We start from the raw sequence: 25,700 nt of genomic DNA on the forward strand, positions 1-25,700 counted from the left end.
TTGTGCTTTTGTAAAATAAAAGAACACAATCAGGCGCACTTTCATGATCTCCGTGAACTGGAGCGCATCTCATAAATGAACTGAAACAAAATATAGCCTACCTATATAAAGCTTGACATGTCCACTTTTAAACAAACAAATTCGAATCGAAAGCAATTACCGTCTGAATATTCCATATTAATTTGTGAATATTTAAAATGTTTAATAAAGGGGTGAAAAAGTCAATAAAAATAAAAATATTGAGATTTTTGTTTATTATTTTGTTTGCGCAGTATTTGGTGTGTAGCTTACAGTTCAAATTCAAAATTTGGTGTTCAACTTTGCGTTTTATAAATACAACAACCGTTTATTTTTCGTTTTTTAATTACGGGTTAAAAAAGCGGATGGACGCAAAAGTACACGGGCCCAAGACAACTTTTTCTACATATACATTATTTGAAATATTTAATAATACAACGTCCGTCTATTTATGCGTCGAATTGGTCGAGCCCCCAAGTTACAATCAAACCAACCATCACATCCTTGTTTAATTTGAGATAATAACAGAGATAAACACTATGTTGTGAGTGACAAAGTGTTTTGTCGCCACCAGGGTTTGCATAAACAATGTTTATTCTCAAACACAGCTATTCTTATTCGATGGAAAGATAACATGCCATAATAATGCATACGCCTAGCATCCACCTTCTGATCACAGTATAGATGGTCCCAAAGTAAACTAAGAGCCAGTATAAAAGAGCTAGTGCTGACAGACAGCACACTTTAGCTCTTGAGGATGGATCTTGTCTCCACAGGGACTGTGAGGATGTCCCAGATGTGGATGCTGAAATGGGTCGTTCTACTGGTGGGGCTGCAGTCCATACAAGCAGGTTAGAAAAATAAAAAATGATCAGTTACTGCAAGAAAAGCTCACCATATTAGCTACACAATATGACTGTATCTGTTTTTCTTTGTTTATAGACTTTATGAGCGATTATGGAGCTATGGAAGATCCTATGGACTTTATGTGGCCAACAACAACAGCAGGTGAATATGGCTTTATACTGTATGAGATGTACTAATTATTGATTCATAAAGAAACTTATTAACTAATAAGTAACACACTTATTAACAGATGCCAAAAAGAACTGGTGCTTTACGTTTGTCTAAATGGACATACACATTACACTTATGACACAAAAACCATGTTCAAGTTTCGATTGATTTATTGAACTGATTTTTGAATTGAATAATAATTTGATAATTGAATTGATTTATTCATGAATTCAAACAGCCAAATCATTACAATTTAGCTAAAATTTTATTTATTTATTAGATTTGCAAAGAGTATTGTAGAAAGAGTGATTGTAGAATATTGTGAATGTAATTTTTCATTTTAAAGTATGTGACAAAAAATGACTACAGGTCTGTCTTTTTCTGTTTTTAGCATTCCCAACGACAAGTGTGCTGGTCACTACCGGTATGATGCTACTCATTCTTTCTTTCTTTCTTTCTTTCTTTCTTTCTTTCTTTCTTTCTTTCTTTCTTTCTTTCTTTCTTTCTTTCTTTCTTTCTTATATTTAAATATCTAAATATTTAAAGATGTCATGCAATGATTTTTTTATATATATTCCTTGAGGTTTACTTATAATGTATTAAAAAAATCACAAAATAAATATATACATATATGCGGAAAAACAATTATTCTCAACCCTAATTTTGTCATAAATGTTCAGGTTTTAAGGGCCAGCTCTTTTAAGGCGTGTCAGTAAATGGCCATTGTTATGATTGGCTAATGTCATTGTATAGGAAACAGTATAAACACCCACTTGCTATTGCGTGCGAGTAAGTGTTATAAAAACATTATCCTTTTAAACCGTCATTTACAGACAAAGCATTATGAAATCATTTACGGTTTGTGATGCAGCTGCAGTCAGATCCATTTGTGCTGTTGTCGACAGACTCAAGTGTCAGAAACTAAGCGTAGATCTGTATACTGTATCCAGTGTAGAGAGCATCAGTGATTATAATAGGCTTTCGACGTGATGCGATGCTCATACAGTGTAGGCCAGTGGGCAGGGCCTATGGTGCGATGTTATATAACTATTTTGTCAATGTCTTGCGCTGGAGGCAGGCATTATGTAAATGTATTTGCCTGTGTGACATCACAGATCTCACAATATCCAAACGAGTCGTTTTTGGAGCTTGATTAAAATAAATGCTTTGTTTATAATGAGGAAAATGTTTTAAGCTATGAAACTTGCAGGATGTTTTAGTTATACAAAGACCTCTTATATATCAAAAGATCAAGGGAAATTTGATTTCTCATGTTATGACCCCTTTAAAATGTAAGTATTAGTGTAGGCCTATGCAACATTTTACACTTTAGGAGACTAAAAGATTTTTTGAGAGACAACTATAAGTTATTCATTGGCTTATTCCCTCAAAAAGTAGGTGGTGCAATCAAAACATTGCTCAGTACGTTTAAGCAATATTAGCACAACCAATTTGGTGCCACTAATAGCATAGAAATTATGCACTTCACCTTCAATTGTGTATTCAAAAGAAGTATTTATTACAAATCCCACATTTATATGTTTTCTCTCTTGATTCAGTTGAACCGAATCCTGATCATCAGTCCACGATCTGCAGTACATGGGGAAATTTCCACTTCAAGACATTTGATGGTCATTTCTTTCAAGTGCCAGACACGTGTAACTACGTTCTGGCGGTGATGTGTGACAGCACAGCTTCTGACTTTAACATCCAAATGCAAAGAGAGACTGTGAATGACTCAGTCACTTTTAGCACCGTCACAATAAAGCTGGAAGGGACAGTCATCAAAATCACTAATGGCGACATCACTATGGGAGAAGAAATGTGAGTTCATTTGAGTACTATCCAGCAAAAGCACACACATACATTTTCTTTATATGAGCATTTTTCATCTGGTATTTCAGTATTTTTATTTATTTAAATAAATAATATATAATTTATCTTTTTGTGCAAGATATTAAGAATATCTGTAAATACATTTCTTATTTTAAGCATAAATGTTATTATATTTTGTGAGGTTTATGCTTTAAAGAATCAAATAATCAAAGGTGGGGTTAGGAAAAAACTAATTCAATATATATATTCTCTTACAAAATATTTATCTTAACCAGTATTTCAACTAAATTTATTTTAAGTTTATGAAATTTTAGACTGGAAAAAAAAATTTTTTCCAGTTTCGTTGACATTTTAAAAAATTGCTTTGACAGGGTGTCTGTTCCGACCTATAATAACGGGATTAAAATCGAGGGAAGTTCAACAAGTGTCAAGATCTCAAACAAACATGGAGTGACTGTCTTCTGGGAGGAAGACAACTCTCTATCGGTATGATTAAACATCTCTGTGCACACATTATTTTATCTTGAAGCTTGATCTCAGACTTCAGAGTTGTTGTTATATGAATTGTTATATGTCCCAGATTGAACTTCCTGAGAAGTATCAAGGTCAAACCTGTGGACTTTGTGGAGACTACAATGGCAACAAGGCCGATGATATCACTATTCATGGTAAATCTGATGTCTTGAATTCATTAATGCCTAGATTTTCATATAAAGATTTAAATACAGCAAGTTAAGTGACCAATAGACACATACTGAATCTCTAAAAACTCCCATGCGAACAGTGAGGTAATAATTTTTTTAAAACATTTTTTTAACAAATGGAAAAAGAGTGGGTCCAACTTTATCTTCGTAAAGGCTTACAAGGGTCATTTTGAAGCCTCATTGGAAGTGTGTTGAGAACCACTGACTTAAAGATATGTTTAGTGTAACGTGTTCATCTGAATCCTTCTCAGGTTCAGCCACATGGAAGGTGTCCATATCGGCTGAAACCTGTGAGGAAGTTACACTTCAACCCACTGATCAGTGCAACCAGGTATGAGACAAAATCAATGTTGTTCTGTTGTTCAGATTTTGGGTGCCCTCTTAAAATAAAACAATGTGAAATTTCATATTAAATTCAACCATTTACTGATTGAAACATTGGTTGCAATGAGACAATCCTCTTAAATTATATATTTTTCCCCCTAGACAAGTGTTTGCCAGCAGTATCTCAGCAGTCCGGGGTTTAGCGACTGTTACAATGTGATGGACATGGGTTCATTTGAAGAAGCCTGTGTGAACGACTTGTGTCAATGTTACGGCAATCACGACTGTCTCTGCAACACACTCACGGAGATTTCACGACAGTGCACACATGCTGGAGGAAAACCAGGAACATGGAGGACAGAGCAGCTCTGTCGTGAGTATCAGTTCTGGAAGATGTCATTAGTTATGATGACAGAAAAATTTAAGTTCTCTAACTTGAGGAAAAAGTTCATCCAAGAATGAAACACATTTATTTTCTCACAAATAAATAAAGCTTTTTAAGAAGACACCCGGAATATTATCTAATAATATAAAACTGCCTAAAATAACACAAAAATCTAATAAAAAGGTAAGCTTTTGAAGTAGACACTTCCACATAATTATATTTTCTGCATTGATGTGTTACCTTTTTAGCAGGACCGTTGTAGGAAAAGTAAATACAGAAAAAATGCTCTGTTTCATGTAACAAATGTAATACAATTATTTAGAGGAACAATTTTGTTATGTTTTCATGTGTTATTCTATGGAGCAGCAAAGTCATGTCCTCTAAACATGCAATACCTGGAGTGTGGAAGTCCGTGCAAGAACACCTGCAAAGATCCAAACGCAAGTCTAATGTGTAAAGAACACTGTGTGGACGGCTGTTTCTGCCCTGAAGGTAACTATTTAAAATAGGAGACAAAGTTTATAGCTGAAGATTTTTTTAAATGTTTTTGAAAGAAGTCTCTTATGCTCACAGAGGCTGCATTTTTTATATTAAAAATACAGTAAAACAGTAATATTGTGAAATAGTGTTATAATTACTTTTTTCAGGATTCTTTGATGAATAAAGTTCAAAAGCGCAGCATTTATTTGAAATAGAAATATTTTGTAACATTATAAATGCCTTTACTGCCATTTTTATTTATTAAATACATCCTTGCTGAATTAAAGTATTCATTTATTTTTCTTACTGACTCCGGCCTTTTGAATGATAGTGTATAATCAATGAATGTCAGCATGTACAGACTCTAAATGAACTCATCAGCTCTCAAAAAATATATCTGATGCCCTAGAAAACACGTTTACGCAATTGTCTGGCTTTCTTTTTGTAAAGGCACCGTGGAAGACGACATTGGTCAGAGTGGCTGTGTTCCTGTGAACCAGTGCCCATGTGATCACGATGGCACAGTATATCAATCAGGAGAGTCTTACAAACAAGCTTGTAAAAAATGGTAATATTTTTATTAAAATATTTTAGTCACATTTAAATTCCTTTATACATTTCCTCATGCTAACACTCCTGCCATTCTGTGTCAGTGTGTGTGCCGCGGGACACTGGACCTGTACACACCGGCAATGTCCCGGAATCTGCTCTGTTGTGGGAGGGTCTCACGTCACCACGTATGATGGAAAGAGCTTCACCTTCAGCGGGAACTGTGACTACATCCTCACTAAGGTCTGTCAGGATATCAGATGATCCACAGATATTTTCTGTCAGGGCGAGATCAATGAAAGTCTTCTCTTGTACTTTTATTCACATAGTTTATTTAAAAATCAGGAAAAAGCGGGTGCATTACAATTTATATTGAATCATTATATAAAATTTGGAGGTTCTTACCTTTTTTATTCCAGCACTCTAATGACAGTGATATTGCTGTCGTGGGAAATCTGGCAAAGTGTGATCCGGCCCGAGCAGACACATGTCTAAATTCAGTGACGCTTGTCATTTCAGGGACCACTGTAAGTACTGGGTTTAAATATTTATAAATAATTTAATAATTCTTGCTAAGAATAATACTAATACTGACTACTATGAGCAATAATAATACAGTCTTAATAATAATATATCTTTCTTGATGTTCTACTAATAAAACAGATTAGTTTTTCCTCCATTGGAACTGTTGCAGTGAATGGAATCAGTCCATATGTGCTTCCTGCTACCATAGGTGGGTTTTTACAAATATATGGGAACTTTTTATTTTGTCATATTATATATAAAAAATAACTTCCTTTTTCAATATTTTTTTGTCCCAGGTCCTGTGAGCATCTTCCAGCCCTCTTCCTCCTTCATTATTGCTGATATGAAGAGTCTTCGTCTAGAGATCCAGTTGGCTCCTGTCATGCAGTTGTATATTGTAGCCAGCACTGAAGAGAAAGGGAAAATGAGTGGTAAGTTGGAAAAAAACCCTGCAGATTTTAAATATGTGTATTGTTATCTGAAAAAGTCATTTTTTATTTGTAGGAAATAGATTTCTAATTAACTACTTTTAACCATGTTCCTCTCAGGTCTGTGTGGAAACTATAATGATGTCCAAACAGACGACTTTAAAACTGGATCAGGCATCATAGAGGGCACACCAACCACCTTTGTCAACTTTTGGAAACACAGTTGTCCAGATCTTGAAATCACATTTGACAACCCCTGCAGCCTGAATATGGACACAGGTGCTTACTGCATTAAATAAGAACAACACGCTCACAATATTCATGTTACAGTGATAATTTCATTATTTTCTTGACATAGTAGAAAAAAATCACTAATTCTGCCGTGCTAAACAAAATAAACAATTAAATCTCCTGTTTTTGTTCTCGTAGAGAAACTTGCGAAAGACTGGTGTTCCCGCCTCACAAACCCAAATGGGACCTTTTCCGAATGTCACTCAGAAATAGATCCTGAGATTTACTACCAAGTAAGTCTGTGTACATAAAACACTCTTCTCTTTTGAAGTTTACTGTGCAATTGTGTTCCTTAATGCATGCATTCAATCTGTTTTTTCTCTGCAGCGGTGCGTCTATGACACATGCAAGTGTACAGATATTAAAAAGTGTATGTGTGCGGCCGTGTCCAACTATGCCCACACATGTGCTGCCAAAGGAGTCATTCCCCAGGGCTGGATGGATTCAGAACCCTGTGGTGAGCACTTTATAAAGAACACATTCAAACAAATATTTATATGTGTACTCTGCTTAAAATTAGCCTCTGTTTGTGTCTTGCTATATAGACATGATTTCGAAGTGTCCAGAAAACATGAAGTACTCTTACAGAGTGAAAAGCTGTGGAAGCACCTGCCGCTCTCTCAGTGTACATGATAACACCTGCCAAGGGTCCTTCACACCTGTAGACGGCTGTGTCTGTTCTGAGGGAACATACCTCAATGAAGCCGGCAGCTGTGTACATGCTGACCAGTGTCCTTGTTACTATGAGAACCAAGCCATAGAGCCATCAGCAGTGTACTACAAAGATGGTTCTAAATGGTATAAATAGCAGTTTAACATATGCATAATGTATCCATTAACTTTTTTCTTTACCATTTTTAAAGAGTTTTTTTTACCCCCACTCAATACCCCTGTACTGCCAAATAAAAAACATATTTTTTTTTAAATTAGAAGCATAATAATTGCTGCATAAATGCTGTTTAAAAGGATTTTAGATGTAGCATGTCACAAAAGCATACATCCATATAACAATATTGACCTGCATTATAAGTCGATAGTGGATAGTAAGTCGATAGTATTACTCTTGATAGTGGAGCTTTAGTAATTTTTTTTGCACTGTTTTGTCAAATACAGCACCTGTAACCTTGGCATATTGCAGTGCTCCAGTCAAGCGGGTGAGCTAAAACTAGTTCTTTCACAATATACCACCTTCTAAATTCAAACTTGAGGCATCACTCGTATGATGTGGGCTAATTTTCTGCATCTCATATGTGCTTGTTGTGTTTTTAGACTGTGAGGCTCCGATGACATTCTTCAAATGCTCATATTCTGGAGAAAAAGGGACAGAGTGTCAGAGGACGTGTGAGAAACAAGATCCAAATAACTGCGTGAGTTGGGATGGACGGATGGATGGATGAATGGAATACATGAAAAAGAGGATGAATGAAATGAAAAGTCATGGTAGTTTTGACTGGAAAAATCCAGTTTGCTTAATTCAAATGCAGGCATTCTCACACCAGTTCTAAATGGTGCAAAACCATTAACCAAATAGATAATATGAAATGGCAAATCTTGGAATACATTAGAAGTTTGGAGGGAAAAGTTGGTTTAACAATTTTGTCTTGTCAATAGGTGAGCACAGGGTGTGTATCAGGGTGTATGTGTCCAGACGGCCTTCTGGCTGATGGCAAAGGTGGGTGTGTGGAGATGGAAAAATGTACATGTACACACAATGGAGTCATCTATTCTCCTGGAGAGCAAGTTCAGCAGGACTGTAACACCTGGTGAGCCAATCACAACTGTTATAACTCATGTTATCATGCCATCCCTGTTGTATCATTTTACATCTACAGTACCAGTCTTATGTTTGGACACACATCTACAAGTGTAGATGTCACACAGCATGATCCAGTGTGTTTACTGTTACCTAAAACTAAAATAATTGTCTATAACTGCAATAAAGCTATCATTCTATCAGTATTTATTTGTGAATTGTTCTCTATATTTCAGCACATGCACAAACGGGATGTGGAGTTGTACAGAAAAGGCATGCTACGGCACCTGTACCATCTACGGTGAAGGTCATTTCAAGACTTTTGATGGCAGGAAATATTCCTTCCACGGAGACTGTGAACACACCTTAGCCCATGTATGTTTGACTGTGCCAATGAAAAAAAAAATCTATTTACAGATATCTAACAAATACCATTTACTATTATATCTGCAAAAGCACTAAGAATAAAATGAAAGAATCTTATGAAAAAAAGGGCTGGGTATTGACAAATTTCATAATTCTATCTCTAAGGAACCCATGCAGTACATTACTGTAATATTAAAGTGGTTTGTACACAAACATTTAAATTGTACATAAGGCATTTTTAACAATAACAAAGTATTAATATTTTTTTATATACTTCATTCTATTCCAATTCTACGTTTATTGTTTTTATGTTTTCATTATGGATTTATTCAAATATTGAAGAATAGGTTAAGAAAAATGATATGTAAATATCCTGCATATATTTAGCAAAATGCTCTTAGTGTTCATTTTTCTAGCTAACGATCGAGCTATGGTCAGTAAATGGCTTTCCTGAGGTAAATGTTACGTTATGTGACATTGTTTACACCCTCTGTTGTATTGACGTCTTTCCGAGGCTAAAACACTTACTGAGCGATTACATAAAAACATTAACATTTTGGACAATTGTACTGTATGTTTCAACATACCTTCTGATGTTAATTCTATAATAGCACATTAAAGTTTTTTTTTTCAAAGTTTTTAAAGTTTTAAATTTATTGTTTTAATTTCGTATTCAACGCAACAGATTTTGAAAGCTGAGACTTTGTCTCATATCAAAAGTAACTTGGATCGATTCTTGTGAATTAAGAATGGAAATTGTACATCAAAATGAGAATTGATTAAAATCGCAAAATCAATATTTTCTAACAAGCCCTGATGGAAATTGGAAAACATAACTTGTTATATAAATTAGACAGATGAACTGCATATGAGGGTTAATTATATGGGGCATTATAATCTGGAACATATTTTATTATGTGTGTAACCCCTCTAGGATTATTGTGGTACAAACTTCTATCCCTCCTTCCGCCTGGTCACAGAGAACATCCCCTGCTCCACCGCCAACACTATTTGCTCCAAGACCATCTATCTGTTCTTTGGGGTGAGCTTATTTCATAGCTCAGAGTCAGCACAGGTTTATTAGTAAAGCATCATAAAATGCAATATATATTGTGTCACAACTATTCAAATCCCACAGAGATACGAGATGATTTTATCTGAGGAGGATGGAGTGAAAGTTGTTGAAGGCAATGGCACAGATTACAGATATAAAATCCATTCTGCGGTCCTATATATTGTCATAGAAGTCGAAGATCTTTTGAATTTGATCTGGGACACTAAAACGAGTGTGATGATCCAACTCCATCCCAAATTAAAGGTATGCATTCCTTAAAGGTACACTCGTACACAAGAACCTTCAATCTTTAGTTTGTTCAATTACTCAACTAAACATCCACATGATCTCTGTGGCAGGGCAAGGTGTGTGGACTGTGTGGAAACTTTGATGGCAATGCAAATAATGACTTTATGAAGCTCAATGGAGAAGAGGTGACCGATCCAGAGGAATTTGGGAATAGCTGGAAGGTGGATACCAAATGCCCAGATGTGACAAACGTGAAGCATCCATGTGACGCAAATCCAAACCGGCGTTCTTGGGCTGAAAAAAAATGCAGAAATATTTTGAGCCCTGTCTTCAAAGACTGCCATTCACCTGTAAGTGACAATTAACAAGTTGCGGACAAAATCAAGCCTTGTTCGTGTTCTTAAAATTCTAGTTTTTACCCATGACTTTATACTCTATGGATGCCTAGAAATGCTAAATCATTACTGAAATGAAATTAATTTGTGTTGCTTAGTACTTTCCAACTTAATTTAATACATCTATCCCCGTTTTACAGACAAGGCTTGAGCCTAGTCCCACACTAAAATGCATGTTTAAGCTGTTTTAACAAGCACTGGTATATCTTAAAATATGTCAGTGCCATTGTTTCTCACAATGCACATCAGTAATGTTTTTTTCTAAAGCATGTTTATAAAAGCTACTTAAATGCCCTAACTGAACTAAGATCCTAAACCTGGCTTAGTCAAAGCCCTGTCTGTGAAACCGGGCCCTAGTGTAGCTACTTCATCATTGTAATCCTTGAGGATCTGTGTGTGTGATTTTCCTGTCTTTAGGTGGACTCTGGCCCATTCTATGAAGCCTGTGTAAGGGACGCCTGTGCATGTGACAGCGGAGGTGACTGTGATTGTCTCTGTACTGCAGTGGCAGCTTATGCTGCTGAATGCCGTAAAAAAGGAGTTTGTGTGGCATGGAGGAGGCCAGACTTTTGTCGTAAGTTTAAATATTTCTAACATTTATTTTGCCAAAAATATATATAACTCATTTTCACAATATAAATATAAAATTATTTATGAGTATTTTTATAATAGTTTTAGAACTGTTTTTATGATGGATTTAGAGATTGAATATTTATATCTGGAATAAGGAAACAATAAAATCCACACATAGAAGTTATTAAAATAGAACAAATAAATGATGACGCAGGGAACAGGGTTTACAAGGCCAATTTAAAATCACCTTCATTTAATGATAAATAAAGTTTAAATCTGTTACAGTAGCTTTAAAAAAAAACATTGGGGCATAAATGTGCCTGTAGCTTAAATAACTATCAAATATAGATATTTTCCTGACTCAAGTGATTGTTCTTGCAGCTGTATTCTGTGACTACTACAATACTCTAGATGAATGTGAGTGGCACTATAAAACCTGTGGATCGACCTGCATGAAAACCTGCAAAAATCCCTCAGGCACTTGCTCTGATCAAATTCCTACTCTTGAGGGTAAGAATTGAGCATTTTAGCATATTTTGAAAATATGTGGTATGAGTACCCCAAAAAACATATACTTCATTTAATAATGCTGAATAAGACTATTACGTACATTAGGTACCAACGTGTCTAGAAACATTTGATAATACCCATATCTTATTTTTATTTATACTTTTAGGTTGTTTTCTTCAGTGCCCTTCTGAGAAGCCATACCTGAGGGAGGAGACCATGAAGTGTGTTAAAACATGTGATGAATGTTTCTATGACGGGAAATTATTTCCACCTGGATCTGTCATTTACGACACCACAGATGGGAACGGGGCATGTTTAACTGCTCTGTGTGATTCAAATGGGGTAATAGTAAGAAATATTAATAAATGCCCAACCCCATCAACAACACCTTTCACTTTCACAACTACAAGTGAAACTATTAAAACAACCACAACTACTATGTCAACTACAACCACAGTATCCACATCAACAAAAGCATCTACAGTTACCGTAACATCACCAATAGTCACAACAACTCCCGCATCAGAGACATCTACAATCACATCCACTATTACCTCACCAACTACTGTAACAACACCTACAACCGTTACAGTAACGACACCTACATCAACAGAAACAACACCTACAACCATTACAGTAACAACACCTACATGTTATTTTAGTTGTGAATGGTCAGATTGGATTGATAGCAACACACCCAGTACAGAACCTGAAGGATTCGAAACTGAATCAATCGATGCATTGTGGAGTTCAGAAAAGATTACCTGTCAAAGCCCTGAAGAGATTAAATGTAGGGCAGTAAATTATCCGCAAAAGTCCCTGGAAGATTTGGGTCAACTACAGTATTGTAATACATCTTTTGGACTATCATGTTCAAATGAAGACAATGCAGCTGGCATGCCACCACTTTGTTATAATTATGAAATACGTGTAAAATGTTGTGAGGGCAATTGTATTTCCTCTACAACGATCACATCAACAGAGACTTCCACAGTCACATCCACTACTACCTCACCGACTACCGTAACAACAACAACTACATCAACAGAAACAACACCTACAACTGTTACGACAACAGAAACAACACCTACAACTATTACGACAACACCTACATCAACAGAAACAACAACTACAACTGTAACAACAACACCTACATCAACAGAAACAACACCTACAACTGTTACAGTAACAACACCTACATCAACTGAAACAACACCTACGACTATAACGACAACACCTACATCAACTGAAACAACACCTACATCAACAGAAACAACACCTACAACTGTGACGACAACACCTACATCAACAGAAACATCACCTACAACTGTAACAGTAACAACACCTACATCAACTGAGACAACATCTACATGTTCTTTTAGTTGTGAATGGTCAGATTGGATTGATAGTAGCACACCCAGTACAGAACCTGAAGGATTCGAAACTGAATCAATCGATGCATTGTGGAGTTCAGAAAAGATTACCTGTCAAAGTCCTGAAGAGATTGAATGTAGGGCAGTAAATTATCCACAAAAGTCCCTGGAAGATTTGGGTCAACTACAGTATTGTAATACATCTTTTGGGCTGTCATGTTCAAATGAAGACAATGCAGGTGGCATGCCACCACTTTGTTATAATTATGAAATCCGTGTAAAATGTTGTGAAGGCAATTGTATTTCCTCTACAACGATCACATCAACAGAGACATCCACAGTCACATCCACTACTACCTCACCAACTACCGTAACAACAACTACATCAACAGAAACAACACCTACAACTATTACGACAACACCTACATCAACAGAAACAACAACTACAACTGTAACGACAACACCTACATCAACAGAAACAACACCTACAACTGTTACGACAACACCTACATCAACAGAAACAGCACCTACAACTATTACCACAACACCTACATCAACAGAAACAACACCTACAACCGTTACAGTAACAACACCTACATGTTATTTTAGTTGTGAATGGTCAGATTGGATTGATAGCAACACACCCAGTACAGAACCTGAAGGATTCGAAACTGAATCAATCGATGCGTTGTGGAGTTCAAAAAAGATTACCTGTCAAAGCCCTGAAGAGGTTGAATGTAGGGCAGTAAATTATCCGCAAAAGTCCCTGGAAGATTTGGGTCAACTACAGTATTGTAATACATCTTTTGGACTGTCATGTTCAAATGAAGACAATGCAGCTGGCATGCCACCACTTTGTTATAATTATGAAATCCGTGTGAAATGTTGTGAAGGCAATTGTATTTCCTCTACAACGATCACATCAACAGAGACATCCACAGTCACATCCACTACTACCTCACCAACTACCATAACAACAACAACTACATCAACAGAAACAACACCTACAACTGTTACGACAACCCCTACATCAACAGAAACAACACCTACAACTGTTACGACAACACCTACATCAACAGAAACAACACCTACAACTGTTACAATAACACCTACTTCAACAGAAACAAAACCTACGACTATATCGACAACATCTACATCAACTGAAACAACACCTACATCAACAGAAACAATACCTACAACTGTAAGAACAACACCTACATCAACAGAAACAACACCTACAACCGTTACAGTAACAACACCTACATCAACTGAAACAACACCTACGACTATAACGACAACACCTACATCAACTGAAACAACACCTACATCAACAGAAACAACACCTACAACTGTGACGACAACACCTACATCAAGAGAAACAACACCTACAACTGTTACAGTAACAACACCTACATCAACTGAAACAACACCTACATGTTATTTTAGTTGTGAATGGTCAGATTGGATTGATAGTAACACACCCAGTACAGAACCTGAAGGATTTGAAACTGAATCAATCGATGCATTGTGGAGTTCAGAAAAGATTACCTGTCAGAGTCCTGAAGAGATTGAATGTAGGGCAGTAAATTATCCACAAAAGTCCCTGGAAGATTTGGGTCAACTACAGTATTGTAATACATCTTTTGGACTGTCATGTTCAAATGAAGACAATGCAGCTGACATGCCACCACTTTGTTATAATTATGAAATCCGTGTGAAATGTTGTGAAGGCAATTGTATTTCCTCTACAACGATCACATCAACAGAGACATCCACAGTCACATCCACTACTACCTCACCAACTACCATAACAACAACAACTACATCAACAGAAACAACACCTACAACTGTTACGACAACCCCTATATCAACAGAAACAACACCTACAACTGTTACGACAACACCTACATCAACAGAAACAACACCTACAACTGTTACAATAACACCTACTTCAACAGAAACAAAACCTACGACCATAACGACGACATCTACATCAACTGAAACAACACCTACATCAACAGAAACAATACCTACAACTGTAACAACAACACCTACATCAACAGAAACAACACCTACAACCGTTACAGTAACAACACCTACATCAACTGAAACAACACCTACGACTATAACGACAACACCTACATCAACTGAAACAACACCTACATCCACAGAAACAACACCTACAACTGTGACGACAACACCTACATCAACAGAAACAACACCTACAACTGTTACACTAACAACACCTACATCAACTGAAACAACACCTACATGTTATTTTAGTTGTGAATGGTCAGATTGGATTGATAGTAACACACCCAGTACAGAACCTGAAGGATTTGAAACTGAATCAATCGATGCATTGTGGAGTTCAGAAAAGATTACCTGTCAGAGTCCTGAAGAGATTGAATGTAGGGCAGTAAATTATCCACAAAAGTCCCTGGAAGATTTGGGTCAACTACAGTATTGTAATACATCTTTTGGACTGTCATGTTCAAATGAAGACAATGCGGCTGGCATGCCACCACTTTGTTATAATTATGAAATCCGTGTAAAATGTTGTGAAGGCAGTTGTGTTTCCTCTACAACGATCACATCAACAGAGACATCCACAGTCACATCCACTACTACTTCACCAACTACCGTAACAACAACAACTACATCAACAGAAACAACACCTACAACTATTACGACAACACCTACATCAATAGAAACAACAACTACAACTGTAACGACAACACCTACATCAACAGAAACAACACCTACAACTGTTACGACAACACCTACATCAACAGAAACAACACCTACAACTATTACCACAACACCTACATCAACAGAAACAACACCTACAACCGTTACAGTAACAACACCTACATGTTATTTTAGTTGTGAATGGTCAGATTGGATTGATAGCAACACACCCAGTACAGAACCTGAAGGATTCGAAACTGAATCAATCGATGCGTTGTGGAATTCAAAAAAGATTACCTGTCAAAGCCCTGAAGAGGTTGAATGTAGGGCAGTAAATTATCCGCAAAAGTCCCTGGAAGATTTGGGTCAACTACAGTATTGTAATACATCTTTTGGACTGTCATGTTCAAATGAAGACAATGCAGCTGGCATGCCACCACTTTGTTATAATTATGAAATCCGTATAAAATGTTGTGAAGGCAATTGTATTTCTTCTACAACGACCACATCAACATCCACTACTACCTCACCAACTACCGTAACAACAACACCTACAACTGTTCCGACAACACCCACATCAACAGAAACAACACCTACAACTGTTACAACAACACCTACATCAACAGAAATAACACCCACAACTGTCATGACAACACCTACAACTGTAACAACACCTACATCAACAGAAACAACACCTACAACTGTTACAGTAACAACACCTACATCAACAGAAATAACACCTACAACTGTCACGACAACACCTACAACTATAACAACACCTACATCAACAGAAACAACACCTACAACTGAAACAACTACAACTGTAACAACACCTACATCAACAGAAACATCACCTACAACTCTTACAACACCTACATCAACAGAAACAACACCTACAACTATTACAACACCTACATCAACAGAAACAACACCTACAACTGTATCAACACCTACATCAACAGAAACAACACCTACAACTGTTACAACACCTATATCAACAGAAACAACACCTACAACTGTTACAACACCTACATCAACAGAAACAACATCTACAACTGTAACGACAACACCTACATCAACAGAAACAACACCTACAACTGTTACGACAAAACCTACATCAACAGAAACAACACCTACAACTGTTACAATAACACCAACATCAACAGAAACACCTACAACAGTTACAGTAACAACACCTACATCAACAGAAATAACACCTACAACTGTCACGACAACAACAACTGTAACAACATCTACATCAACAGAAACAACACCTACAACTGAAACAACAACTACAACTGTAACAACATCTACATCAACAGAAACATCACCTACAACTGTTACGACAACACCTACATCAACAGAAACAACACCTACAACTGTTACAATAACACCAACATCAACAGAAACAACACCTACAACTGAAACAACTACTACAACTGTAACAACACGTACATCAACAGAAACACCTACAACTGTTACAATAACATCAACATCAACAGAAACAACACCTACAACTGTTACTACAACACCTACATCAATAGAAACAACACCTACAACTGTTACAACAACACCTACATCAACAGAAACAACACCTTCAACTGTTACGCCAACACCTACATCATCAGAAACAACACCTACAACTGTTACAATAACACCAACATCAACAGAAACACCTACAACTGTTACAGTAACAACACCTACATCAACAGAAACAACACCTACAACTGTCACGACAACACCTACAACTGTAACAACACCTACATCAACAGAAACAACACCTACAACTGAAACAACAACTACAACTGTAACAACATCTACAACAACAGAAACATCACCTACAACTGTTACGACAACACCTACATCAACAGAAACAACACCTACAACTGTTACAATAACACCAACATCAACAGAAACAACACCTACAACTGAAACAACAACTACAACTGTAACAACACCTACATCAACAGAAACATCACCTACAACTGTTACGACAACACATACATCAACAGAAACAACTACAACTGTTACAATAACATCAACATCAACAGAAACACCTACAACTGTTACGACAACACATACATCAACAGAAACACCTACAACTGTTACAATAACATCAACATCAACAGAAACAACACCTACAACTGTTACAATAACACCAACATCAACAGAAACAACACCTACAACTGTTACAATAACACCAACATCTACAGAAACACCTACAACTGTTACGACAACACATACATCAACAGAAACACCTACAACTGTTACAATAACATCAACAGAAACAACACCTACAACTGTTACAATAACACCAACATCAACAGAAACAACACCTACATCAACAGAAACAATACCTACAACTGTTACAACAACACCTACATCAACAGAAACAACACCTACAACTGTTACAATAACATCAACAGAAACAACACCTACTACTGTTACAATAACATCAACAGAAACAACATCTACAACTGTTACGACAACACCTACATCAACAGAAACGCCTACAACTGTTACGACAACACCTACGTCAACAGAGACATCCACAATCACATCCACTTCTACCAAACCAACTACTGTATCAATGACACCTACGTCTACAGAAACATCTAAAACTAGTACAACTACTGGCACATCCACAAGTACTTACACTGTGAATACAGGGCCAACTCCCACAACCCCAAGAAAAAACTTCACATCTCAATGTACATGCAAATATCAAAATTCAGAATTCAATCAAGGTAAGTGTTACTTTAACAGTAATTATTCCAAATTTTATATTTTCTGAATTTACAGTTTGTTTAATCCTTGTGCATGTGTACATTGATCCTACATTACATTCAGGTTCCACTTATGTTAAAAATCTCTCATATTGTTTACCTTCCTCGCACATCCTTTTATTATAATTATAGGATCAACAATCTATAATCAAACGGATAAAGCAGGTTGGTGCTTCATTGCCACCTGCAACTCCTCTTGTGGTATTGTGAAAACAACTCGGCCATGCCCAACTCCTCCACCTCTACCTCCAAAAGACTGCACAAATATCAGCAGAAAGGTAATTTAATAAGAGTTTAGAAGAAGTAAACTAATGCAGTAACACATGTACAATTTCTAAAAAAATTTTAATCTTTGTTCATCAATCTGCTTGTGTTGTCCAGCATATGGAATCCTGGATTGAAGACTGCAAAAACAAAACATGCAACAATGGCAGCGTCTTACCGTCACCAGTACCTCTAACGTGTGACAAATCTGATAATGTCATACCTAAATGTACTAATGGAATTAAAGCTAAGAAGGTGCCCTATAACAATGGATGCTGCTCCAAGTATGAGTGTGAATGTAAGTTTAAGTCTTGCTTATGGACAGTTCATTAATATTAGATATTTATATTAAGTAAATTTCCTTAATATAAAAAAAATAAACAATTGTCCTAGCCATTGCCTTATGTTTACATTTGGTGTAACTTGGTTTGACAGGTAAATGCAGTGGCTGGGGTGACCCACATTACAAAACTTTTGATGGAACATACTATGCTTTCCAAGGAAACTGTACATATGTTTTGTTCCAAGAAATCATCCCGAAATACAATATCAGTGTCCATGTTAAAAACTATTATTGTGATGTTAAAAATAATCTTGCCTGCCCAGAGTATGTGATTGTGAACTACAAATCCCATAAAATCAAGCTCACAAGCAACACTAAAGAGGTACAGGTAAGTCTTAGAACTACAGCAAAACATTCACAGGCTCCAGAAAAACAAGCAAAAATTCAAATTGAACAAAAGTACTCAAAATTCACATCAAATCATGACACTTTGCAAAATAACACCATACTCTAGATAACAATTTTTGTCATAACTCAGAAAGACTATGTTTTTCACAGGTCTATGTTAATGATGAATTGAAACAACTAACGTACAGGAATAACCAATTCTTCATCACCACCTCTGGCATGGCAGTAGTTGTGAACATCACTGAAATCAAAGTTGAGATTTTGGTCAATCATCAAGGCTTTGAGATCAGTCTCCCATTCTCCTATTTCAATGGCAATACACAGGGACAGTGCGGTGAGTACAGATCAGAGATCTCATGTCACACTCGCAACAAATAAAACTTAAATTTGTTTTCTGTCTGTGAGATGTGTACAAAATGTGTCAGTTTCATGTCATGTTTACCATGCAACAAATAAATTAGATTTTCAATAACTGTAAACAAAACTTTAATTAACTAATTTTAAATTAATTTATTTTGAATAATTCCATTACTTACTCTATACTTACTCTTTTAAAAATCTATATTCAGATTTAATATAATAAAAATTTTCAGGGGTTTGCGACAACAACCGTACAAATGACTGCAGACGTCCTGATGGACAAATCGATCAATCGTGTGTGAACATGGCACAGCTTTGGATGGTCCCACCAGGATGCAAAACCCCTCCACCTCCACCTCCACCTACACGTCCACCCTCCTGCACCCCGGAGATTTGTGAACTCATCAAGGGAGAGTAAGGAAAAGCATTTGGTAACACTGATTAGTTCAAAGTGTTTTCCCTTTTAAATGTATTTCGCTATCAAAAAAATGTTTTTAATTGTCTCACCCTCAGGTTGTTCCAAATGTGTTTGACTTTCTTTATTCTGTGGAAAAACAGAATAACGAAAGTCATACAAGTTTGGAACAACATCACGGTGAGAAAGATGAACTATCCCTTTCAGATGCCTGAAATCAAAAGTTTTGTATTGTGTATTTGTCTCTTCACAGTATGTTTGTGAAATGCCATGGGGTCATTCCTTATGAAAATTATTATGAGGCATGCAAATATGATGTGTGCCTCATGGGAAAGAACTCTACTGGTTGTACCAGTCTGGAATCGTATGCTCAGCTATGTGGCAAGGAGGGTGTCTGTGTGGACTGGAGAACATCAGATAAACTCGAAAAAATGTGTGGTAAGTAGAATTAACTTAACCATTTCACTGCATTTTTATTGTACTTTAAAGCTGGTTATCTTCTACATGTTGTACTTGAGGAGACTCTGAAACTTGATTATAATTGTTTTCTATTACAGAATACAAGTGCCCCAGTCACAAAATCTACAAGGGTTGTGGGCCTAAAATAGAAAAAACCTGCAGCACAAGGTAATCTCACTCTACAATACTCCATATCCACAAAACAACAGTCCCTAACTAGTGATGGAATCATAATACTTCATGTCTGATGTGCTTCTATTAACTCAACACTAGGTACAATGATTTGTTTGTGGAGAAAGAATGTCAAAGCAAGGAGTGTCTTCAAACATTTATGGAAGGCTGTTTCTGTCCTGATAACACATATCAAGTTAGCTCAACGATAGATAACTGTACAGCCTTCTGTGGTAAGACATGCTGCCTCATTTACTTTCTCTGTTTTTTAGATTAATGCACCTTTGTGTCTTATTTTCATTGATTTGTTTTTTATTCCCTCCGTGTAGATTGTATAGGCCCTGATGGATTACCTAGAATGGTACGTCTAGACAAAACAAGATATTTTGGAAAATATTTCAAGAAAGTTAATGGGGTCCAAAGCATTTTACTATGTATTTGCCTTGCAAAATCACCATGATTCTACTTGCATCTACGTCTACTTGCTTTTTTCTGTAGCCTGGGGATACATGGACCATGGGCTGTTCTGAATACACATGCTCCAATGAGACATTTGGTATTAAAACTGTGCCTGTCAACTGTCCGATTGAAAAGCCCTGTGGACCAGAACAAAAAAGAATCATTGAAAACTGCTGCCCAACCTGTGGTGAGCCAAGATTAAAAGTGTTAGATGGTGCATCATTACAGTGAATTTGCACCACTTACTAAAAATAATTCACTAAAAATACAACCTGCTTATAGCACACGGTCTACTTTGTTTTAACACACAATTCACATGTAGTGCCACCTTTGAAATATCCATACATAAATGCATGCAAAAATAATTTAAAAGGACTCCCCATTTCATCTCAACCCATTTAGTGTGTGATCTCGAGGTGTGTCTTCAGAAGAAATGTGATGTGGGATTTGAGTTAGCAGCAAATAATACTGATGGCAGTTGCTGTCCACCCTGTGGTAAGTCTCAGATACATTTCTGTGGTTTAAAATCTTAAACATAATTACTCATATTTTGCTGTTATACAAAAACAGACTTGTGAGTCATTCCAGTTAAGCAGCAACTTTAGAGTCCATGTTTTCAAATTTCCACATTAATACATTAATACAATCTGAAGAAAAACCTGGAATATGCCAATAAATTGCCTGTTAAAAGGATCAATAATGACAACATCACCTCAAAGTAGTAGTGTAATTATTATGTAATTACTTGTTATTATGTAATTATGTTCACTTAACTTGATAATATGATTTCTATCCTTAAAAATGGTGAGATTAATATTGTATCAATACATATGAAGACCTGAAAATGAATGACCCTTTTTTATTTTTAATAAAAAAAACTAAATTAGCTTAAAGTACATTATTATTGAACTGATTTAATTACTTTAAAATGGATTTTTCTGATTTTCAGTGCCCAAAGACGTCTGTGTGTACAATAACATTGAGTACCAGGTAAGTTCATGTGTTTACATTACTAAAGTAAATTTGGGGAAATTTGATATTTAAAATGAAGCAAAAAATGATAATATTTTCCACTCTTCTGACACTGAAATCTATTCTTTCTAGCCTGGGGCTAAAATCACCCCTGAGCCTTGTGTTGAATGTGACTGTCAAATGGATAAAGACCCAAAGACTCAACTACACAGCGTCATGTGTGTTTCTAAAATCTGTGCACCTTGTCCTGAGGTAATCATTTAAAGTTTTACTTGTGAACCATCATTTTATCAAACAATTGATTTTAATCTTCTTAATAAGAAGAATATATGAACTATTAAAGTGTTTTTGTACTACAAGGGCTATGAGACGGTGAAACAAGATGGAGAGTGCTGTGGAACATGCCTTCAAAATGCCTGTATTTATACTGCGCCAGACAACACCGCTCATACTCTCAAGGTACATATTATCAAACTTGCCTTTACCCTTCCAGTTCACCAGACAAATTATCTGCTCTATTCTTTAATCCTCTTTTTTTTGTAGGATGGTGAGAGCATCGACTACAAATGTGAAAGTGTGACATGTCTTCAAGTCAATGGCACGTTCATGATAGAGAAGACCATGCCAAACTGCCCTGTCATCGATCAAGATGACTGTGTGCCCGTGGGTTCTATAGCTTAAGCAACATTTGATGCATTTTTGATTGTATTTTGTGTTGCTGTTACTACCTGCTAACAGTTAAGGGATAGTTCACACAAAAATGAAAAAAAAAATTTCATTTGTTCATCTTCAATACACAAATTAAGTTATTTTAAATGAAATCTGAGAGATTTCTGGCCCTCTATTGACAGCTGCACAACTACCACTTTGATGCTTTGAAAAGTTCATAAAGAGATATTATAAACTAATCCATATGAATTGAGTGGTTTAGTCCAACTTTTCTGAAGAGACTCGATCACTTTATATGATGAACATATTTAATTTAGACCTTTATCCACATATAAATATTAATCAGCGAACATAAGCAGAAGCTCAACCGTACTTGCCAGACGCGCGAGAATAAACCTCATTGGTTCTTGAGGAAGCTCAAATGTGCTGCGTAACACAAGAATGAACCTCATTGGTTCTTGAGGAAGCTCAAACGTGCTGCGTAACACAAGAATGAACCTCATTGGTTCTTGAGGAAGCTCAAATGTGCTGCGTAACACAAGAATGAACCCCATTGGTTCTTGAGGAAGCTCAAATGTGCTGCGTAACACAAGAATGAACCTCATTGGTTCTTGAGGAAGCTCAAATGTGCTGCGTAACACAAGAATGAACCTCATTGGTTCTTGAGGAAGCTCAAATGTGCTGCGTAACACAAGAATGAACCTCATTGGTTCTCGCACGTCAAGCGAACATGCTTGAGTTTCTGTTTACCATAACTGATGTGCGTTGATGAATGTTTATATGTGAATAAAAAACCTAAATTCAATCTGTTCATCATATAAAGCGATTGAGTCTCTTCAGAAATTTTTGACTAAACCGCTCAAATCATATGGATTAGTTTTACGATCTCTTTATGAAACTTTTGATGCGTCAAAGTGGTAGTTGTGTAGCTGTCAATAGAGGGACAGGAATAGGAATTTCTCAGATTTCATTAAAAACAGGTTTTGGAATGACATGATTCATGAGGGTGAATAAATGACAGATTTTTTTATTTTTGGGTGAACTAACCCTTTAAAGCTAAAGTAAGTCTTTTTTAAATTTTATAAATAATTTACCTCAAAAAGAGTGATTTAGTTCACTCGAAATTTAAACTTCTGTCATCATCCACTTACCCTTAATGTCATTCCAAACTTGTATGACTGTATGATTAGACAAACACATTTGCAAAATATTTGCAGAATGAAAGAAGTTATACAAGTTTAAAGCCACACAATGTGCACATTTCTGAGTGAACTATTACTTTAACTATGAGCATGACACATTGACATTTAAACAAGGCTCTATTTGTCTGAACAGGGAACAATGGGACTCGATGCAGATGGATGTTGCAACACATGTAAGAAATTGTTTCCTTGTTCAAAATATCCTGATGGTCCATATCCATGAAACACAAGCAGAACTAGTGTTTATTGTAAACGGTCACATTCAGTAACATAACTGCTCCGAGACACGAGGGTGTCCAGGAATCCAGGAAACAGAAATAACAAAGATCAGGGGAACAAGGCTCAGAAATGCAGTTCTTACAGACTAACAAGACCTAGTGAAAAGCGACTGAATTAACCAGGTTTATTTAGGCAGAAACTAACAAGGAACAGCTGAACACAATCATGGCTGATAGTCGGGGCAGTGGGTTATGGGTAATGTAGTCTTTGCTAGAGTAATAATAGTCTGATCTGGAGTACCCTCTGATGGTAACCAAGGGGCATTCTCACTGCCGATCGTGACAATAACGCAGCATTTTAAGATGAATTCATGAATGATTCACACAGACATCATGGATAAGGTCCAGTTTAACTGATACAAATATGTAATATTCAAATGATCTCCCATTACCTCTAATATATCAGGTGAACCCAAAAACTGTGTTGTGAAGAAGAGCACCACAGACGTGACTGTAAATGGCTGCAAGTCTGTCCAACCCATAGAAGTGACGTCCTGCAGTGGCAACTGTGACACCGTCTCAATGTGAGAGCACATGCACATCTAATTGATCATTGATCTGTGAAATAGAGTTCACACTTACACACTCATACTGAATGCATGTTAATTACAAGTATCAGGCCAAACATTTTGCTGCTTGATTGTCTCCAAACATGAAATATGTGTTGATTTTCCAAGACTTGCAAATAGATTAGGATAAGCTTTTTAATAATAATCTGATTGAGGTTTTTCTTGTAAACCTGCATAGGTATTCAATGGAAACAAACATCATGAAGCACAGCTGTTCTTGCTGTCGTGAGATGAAAACCCACATTAAAAAAGTGAAGCTGAAGTGTTCCGATGACAGAGAGATTCTTCATGACTACGTCTTCATAGACAGCTGCAAATGTACTCCAATTATGTGTGAAAACGAGAATAGCATTGGATAAAAGATCTTGTTCAGTTTCTGCTCTTCTGCTACAATTGTGATTCCAGGAAATTGCAAAAAATAATATTTTGGTGAGAGATTGCACCATTCTAATTTTTGTTCTATAACTATTATCTCTCAGGACATTTTCTGAGCATTTTGAACATTTTGTTTATTTTTTAGCAATGCAAAATGTGATTATTTACTTTTCTTTCTTATGAAATGAATGATGACAATAATAAAGCAAAATAAATGGCACCAAACAGTTTACTGGATTGTTTCCCCCCCCAAAAAAAGTGATTAGGAAAAAGAAAACTTGTATTACTTCACAATAAGGTTCTATATGTTAAAGGAGCCATAAACGGCATTTTCTTTTTAAAAGAATTATAATGTTTTCTGAGGTCCACTAATAATGTTAGCAAGATTTTTATATCAGAAAACAGCATTTAGAAGTAATGAGGTATTTTTTGACACTCTTTTTGAAAAAAAAATATTGAAATGGATTCAATAGAAGCTGTTTTTGGACTAACAAGGAAGTTTTGAGTTC

General features: G+C 36.2%; 1 protein-coding gene across 1 annotated transcript; it reads left to right on the plus strand.

Moving 5' to 3' along the window:
* The first annotated feature begins 775 nt into the window (after positions 1-775).
* On the plus strand, positions 776-25,411 carry LOC143720665 (mucin-5AC-like). Its single transcript, XM_077210323.1, has 46 exons — positions 776-869; positions 961-1,026; positions 1,427-1,459; positions 2,595-2,859; positions 3,243-3,357; positions 3,452-3,539; positions 3,827-3,906; positions 4,062-4,272; positions 4,651-4,776; positions 5,215-5,332; positions 5,418-5,556; positions 5,733-5,840; positions 5,977-6,046; positions 6,135-6,269; positions 6,387-6,545; positions 6,696-6,790; positions 6,885-7,014; positions 7,103-7,355; positions 7,671-7,711; positions 7,827-7,924; positions 8,169-8,320; positions 8,547-8,685; positions 9,611-9,718; positions 9,815-9,994; positions 10,090-10,329; positions 10,792-10,948; positions 11,329-11,457; positions 11,624-18,268; positions 18,440-18,585; positions 18,689-18,869; positions 19,007-19,242; positions 19,413-19,596; positions 19,856-20,036; positions 20,291-20,475; positions 20,595-20,664; positions 20,770-20,900; positions 20,997-21,028; positions 21,166-21,313; positions 21,529-21,621; positions 22,076-22,116; positions 22,231-22,350; positions 22,459-22,557; positions 22,642-22,761; positions 24,103-24,142; positions 24,654-24,771; positions 24,995-25,411. Exons 1-46 carry the CDS (start codon positions 776-778, stop codon positions 25,173-25,175), a joined length of 12,480 nt encoding a protein of 4,159 aa, XP_077066438.1. The 3' UTR covers positions 25,176-25,411.
* Positions 25,412-25,700: the final 289 nt, after the last annotated feature.

The sequence above is a fragment of the Siphateles boraxobius genome, unplaced genomic scaffold (genome assembly GCF_051911475.1).
Source record: "Siphateles boraxobius isolate OS27281-9 unplaced genomic scaffold, OSU_SipBor_1 65, whole genome shotgun sequence".
Taxonomy (NCBI): domain Eukaryota; kingdom Metazoa; phylum Chordata; class Actinopteri; order Cypriniformes; family Leuciscidae; genus Siphateles; species Siphateles boraxobius.